Consider the following 5,342-nt stretch of genomic DNA (forward strand, 5'->3'; position numbering starts at 1 on the left):
AAAAAANAAAAAAAAAAAAGAAAACCCTGCGACTGCTGCAGATGATGAAATGGAAGATTATCGAAGAGAATTGTTGGCAGGAAAACATTCTGAGCAAGTAGTTGTGGATATGGATAGCGTCCAGATTACCAGTGATTTTCACAGCTTCTGCAGATGATCGATGAATTGGAAGATTATCTATTTGGAACCCTTTGATGAATAGTGATGAATTGGAACCATTCTGCAGTACGTTCTACAGTTCTACGTACTTCTCTTCATTCATTTTCCTTTTGCAAAAGGATGAATATTTCACGAAAAAATATTTGTATAGGAAGACATTTCGACACAAAATGGTTCAGACTCTCTAGCTCTTGTAGTAGTAAAGACTCTTTTCCTGTTTGCATATATCTTATAAATATGAGGTCTAAGCTAGTGAAAGATGCCTCTTAGCTCTTCGGTCAGTTTAATTTGTTGCAAAATGAGGTTCTTTAAGTTCATCTAAATTGCATGTACTGCACAGATTTTTTTAAAGCAATAGAACTACAATCTCTTCAATTCTTATACAACACTGCACAAACCAATCACATCAAAGCCAAATCAAGGACACAACACTACTATCAGGTTCTCCTCTAGCTTCTTCTTGTTCTTCTTCCTTTTCCCATCTGTGTCTATCTATGTATATCATGCACATGGATCGCTGGATGTGAGAAAACAAATCAAGATTATGCTGGCTAGTCGGCACCGTAAAACATCCCATCAATCAAATTATCAAAAACACATGCAATCCACAAAGAAAGTCTTGTTTCATAATTAAGTAGCAAAGCAGCAAACCTTCAAACACGTAGTGAGACCAAACTAAGAGTCATCTCTCTCGTCTCAACACTATCCGTCTATCCTCCTTCCTCTTTCAAATACTACAGTGTCCAACTCTACTTCCCAACCCATCTAAATTATAGGTTGGTGTGTTCAAAGTCATCATGCACTCGAATCAAATTACAATACCAAAGTCATAAAAGTCACTTGATTCATAATGAAAATAAGTCCCACAAGCCAATATATGATTGGGGACCCAATATATGAAAATTAAGTTAAAACTATATTTACAATCTAGTAACTAGTAGAAACCGATCTCGGATCCAAGCGGGCGAATCATCTCAGTCAGTACCGTCACTGTCTCCGCCGCCTCCGCTTTCACCGGCCGTCACTAGATTTTACCGCATGTATAGTAAGGATGCATAAGCAAAACTAAGCATGATCAATTACTCTCTAGGATATAGTAGAGTGGAGTACGATAATTAGCAACTCTTATGTAGTAGTACGTTATTAACCTCAGCATGACCACATGGACTCTCCCAATCCCAAGCTGCTATGGTCCATCATCATATCCATGTCAAAAATGGGCCGGGCCTGTGAACCGGCAAACCTCGACGACGACGGCGAGCCGCTATTACTTGGGCTCGAGGGGCTCAGCCCATGGTTGGAGATGGATGCAGTCTGCCTAACCCTAAGGTGCACCACCTCAGCCTGAGCCAGAGCCAGTTGGGTCTGAAGCACATCAATCTGTTGCTGCAGAGATGAAATCGCCCCGACGCAGCCGTAAACCGGGTCCCGGACTCTTGCATTTGCTTCATACACCATGCTGCTCACCGCATCACCTCTCTGGTGCTCCGGTAGCTCCTGAAAGTGTCACAATGAACTTGGTCATAGAATCTTAACAGATTACAGGTCGACGTCGGAGCTAAAGTCCGACGAGCTACGTAGGGTTGATGTAAAGATTACATCACAGAGATCACTTCACTCTGTGATATTCGCAGCGGCTTAATCATGCGTCATTATTTATATATGCATGCTTGTATAGATTTGGCTGAACGTACAGGATTACTCATGGTCCCAAAATTAGGTCATGCCTCTCCATGAGGTATCATTGCCTTGCCCTAAATTATTTTTTTTTCTTTTTGGATGGTACTGCGTTTGGTATCTTTCTTTTTTCTATTACATCTGATGCGTCCAAATCAAAAAAGAAGAGTGTCCAAATAAAATACGTACTTTCTTTTTCCATCAAAACAATTTTCTTTCTTATTCAGAATAATTTTACTAAAAGATTAAAGATGCAAGAAACAGCTTCACGTGATGAGGTAAAAGAATTTTGTAGAAGATACAAAACTGAATTATTATTTTTTTCTCAGTAGGAAATTGAAAAAGAAAGGTGACCTTGGTGCTCCAGAGCCCCAGATCCCCAGCAGCTATAGTGTTCTATCATATCATATCTTACAATCTTGACTTTAATTATCACTACTACTTGTCAGTTTCAAAGACCTAGAGATCGATCACTCTCAATCTCTTATGAGTTTAGCCAAAAGGGTTTCTGGAAATAACTTCAAAGATGCAATTCTTGATGTAGATTACAGAAAAAAGTTGTTTTCAAAACGCCATGAAAATGAGTTCGACGAAATACCTGCAGCATTTTGTTGACATTACTGGCACCAAAGACTTTGTGAACATTAGCGAACTTCTGGGGCTCATCTGCGGGAAAGTAAGGAGCAAAAACACAGTCCTGCGCACACCTCCTCCTCAGTAGCTTGCAAGCTGCGCATGGTGAAGCTGCACCCTGTTTCCTGCTGCAACCATTCTCCTTCATGCTGCCTACAATGAAGCTCTCAAGAAGAGCTGGCTAGTTGCTAAGGGAGAAGTAGAAGAAGTAGATAGAAGAAGTAGAAGAAGAAAAAGCAGAGCAGAGAGAAGAAGATCCTAGCAGACAGTGAAAGACTGAAAATAGAAAAAGATGAGAGGAGGGTGTGGAGTGAGGCGTTTTATATAACAAAAAAAAAGGGGTCACATTACTATCTGAGGTGGAGTTCGGTCCTACAAGAAAACCCTTTAAGATTTTGGTCGACAAAAACATCAATCCTGAACTGACAAATTTATTTGGCGCCCATTTCAATTTTTTTTTTTTTACTTATTCTTTTTCCTCATGCAGATAAGATAATAACTAATAATTTGTACAAGTAATCATGAAGTTTTATAAGTATGTGCTTTTGGTGTGTAATATTGGCTCGTTTGTGCCGTTGAGGTCTACGCAAATGTCAATGATTAATAGTAGTAGTACACTAATCTCAATCATAATACATAGAAAACACTTATAATTGAATTAGGTTAACATATGTTATAGTTGAGGATCCAATGCATATAGGTTAATGTATCTTTATGTGCAGCACGATTAGTAAGAAACCTGGAAAACCCAAAAACCCAGATGAGAATGTGAACCTATGGACTTGTAGAGACTTTGGAATTTACCAAAGGGAGAAACTGAGCTAGATATATGACAATTCAAAAGTAGTACCACAATTTCTTTGTAAATTAGCTTAATTTTTATGAATAGATGAGAACGAAGACGTATATGCATAGAGCAGGATGGGGAGGACTTTACACTGTGGACAAAAATGGATTCGCATGCACAAGCAAATCCAGTTTTCGAAGCCTTTCTTTTCCCAGTAAGAAATGGATATGGTCTTTCAAAGTTAAGAATAGAAATTACTAGGCAGTTAATTACTTTGCTCTTAAAAGTTGGAGGCCATGGATTATTACATGGTCTTTTGTCCCAAAATCTCAAAAAGTAGAAAGCAAATTAAAGGATATAATTTTAGCAGAAATGCTAACCACCAACGGCGGGAACCTCTATGTTAACCACCTTTGCTAATCACTTACTTAGTGGGATCTACAACAAAGTAGAACTGATTTGACGCATTCACTTATGCAGTTAACTTGTGATGATCACCTTCGATCAATCTAATTGGTGAACACAATACCATGTCTCTATTCCTTCGCTGGGTAATTTGTATGTTTTGTTCGTGATATATAACCTTGTTTCTTAGTTTTCAGGCATCTTAGAAAACCCTATACATAATTGCATTAGCTTAAGTAAGTTAAATACTAATCTTAGAGCAGAAGTTATAAAACTCAGGTAATCTGTTCCTTGGCATAATGGAAGAGGCCAGGCACCTAAGGTGTGATGACAATATGCGTGCGCTATGCATGTATAACAAATCAATTAAAAGTGTGATTATCAATAATAAAAAGATAGTGGGAAGCATTTTTTTGCTGATTTCCTATAAAAGAAGAGGCAAGTATGATCCGATATAAACATTAAAAACATTGTAGATATAGATCGAGTTTCTATAATGTTAGGTTGCAGTTAGGTGCTTTCAAATTAGGCAACTAGTTCCAAGTAGTCCAAATGGGTACATGATCATCACCAGTATTATATTACTTCGATCTAGTGTAGTGTTGTATCGCTCTGCATTTCTTTGTCAGATTCTCACGTTAGGTGTTCCATATATACATGTAACATGTTTATAAATTTTACTATTTACATGTCCAATCTGGGCCATGCATGAATGATGTGGAACAGTTTTGGAAACACTCTACTACGTATTCATATCTATCCAACCAAAGGCATGCATCCACAATCCACAATGATCGAAGAAAGAATATATAGCTTTTGATCAACAGTACTTCATTAAGAAAAACACAAGTTAATTACATGGGTTCTGAAACTTAGAGCAATTCAATTATTTTAGACTAGATAAACAGATAGCTCAGTTTACAGGATTTCACAGTCGAAAACCGTCTGCACACCAAAAAATAAAATATGCTGAAATACCATCGCGATTTTATAAGCTTTCAAAAGTGACTTGAACGCGATTCTAAAATTAAGTAACATGTAGTTATCAGTTGATTTTTAAGTAACATAATCTATTTGTTTGGGAACCAATTTGGCCGATTGATGATACTACAAGTATCGTGTTAGCGACTTACCATGTTTAAATCGATTTGGAAGTACTATCGCGGCGATTAAAGATCATGAATCACAAGTTTCATACATATCTAATCAAGAATCGAACCCAGAGAACGTGAGGGAATAAGAATTGCATAGTCAAGTTCAATTTCTAGGTAGCAAGATAACATGGTCGTGCGGCGCAGCACATGGATTTGTTTGTATAGTATTGTACAGGATAATGGCAATGAAAGCATGCACCAACCGTCACCCACGTCCAACAACTGATTTAATCTTCAAAGTGGTAGTTAGTTTGAGGATCGAGTACTCGAACAAATTATATGAACTAGCTAGATAGATACCGTTACAGAACTGTCGGCAGCTACCTATCCGGCCTCTTGTTTTTCATATATATCTTTTCTCTTTCACATTAACAAGATTTTGTCTTCTTATTTATGGTGGTATTAACTTAATTAGGATCGCCCCCCAACTGCAGATCGATTTCATTCACATTGTCGGTTTTGCTTAGAGTGCTAATACGTACCCTATGATTTTTTTTTTTAATATTGAAAATGAAAATGTTGTGTTT

The 5,342-nt window shown here is 37.6% G+C and overlaps 1 protein-coding gene across 1 annotated transcript; it reads right to left on the reverse strand.

Moving 5' to 3' along the window:
* Positions 1-996: 996 nt before the first annotated feature.
* On the reverse strand, positions 997-2,747 carry LOC101304547 (LOB domain-containing protein 4-like). The gene is made up of 2 exons (XM_004293678.1): positions 2,435-2,747; positions 997-1,656 (listed from the first exon to the last, which is right to left on the reverse strand). Exons 1-2 carry the CDS (start codon positions 2,615-2,617, stop codon positions 1,309-1,311), a joined length of 531 nt encoding a protein of 176 aa, XP_004293726.1. The 5' UTR covers positions 2,618-2,747; the 3' UTR covers positions 997-1,308.
* Between the last annotated feature and the right edge of the window lie 2,595 nt (positions 2,748-5,342).

Source organism: Fragaria vesca, linkage group LG3 (assembly GCF_000184155.1).
Source record: "Fragaria vesca subsp. vesca linkage group LG3, FraVesHawaii_1.0, whole genome shotgun sequence".
Taxonomy (NCBI): Eukaryota; Viridiplantae; Streptophyta; class Magnoliopsida; order Rosales; family Rosaceae; genus Fragaria; species Fragaria vesca.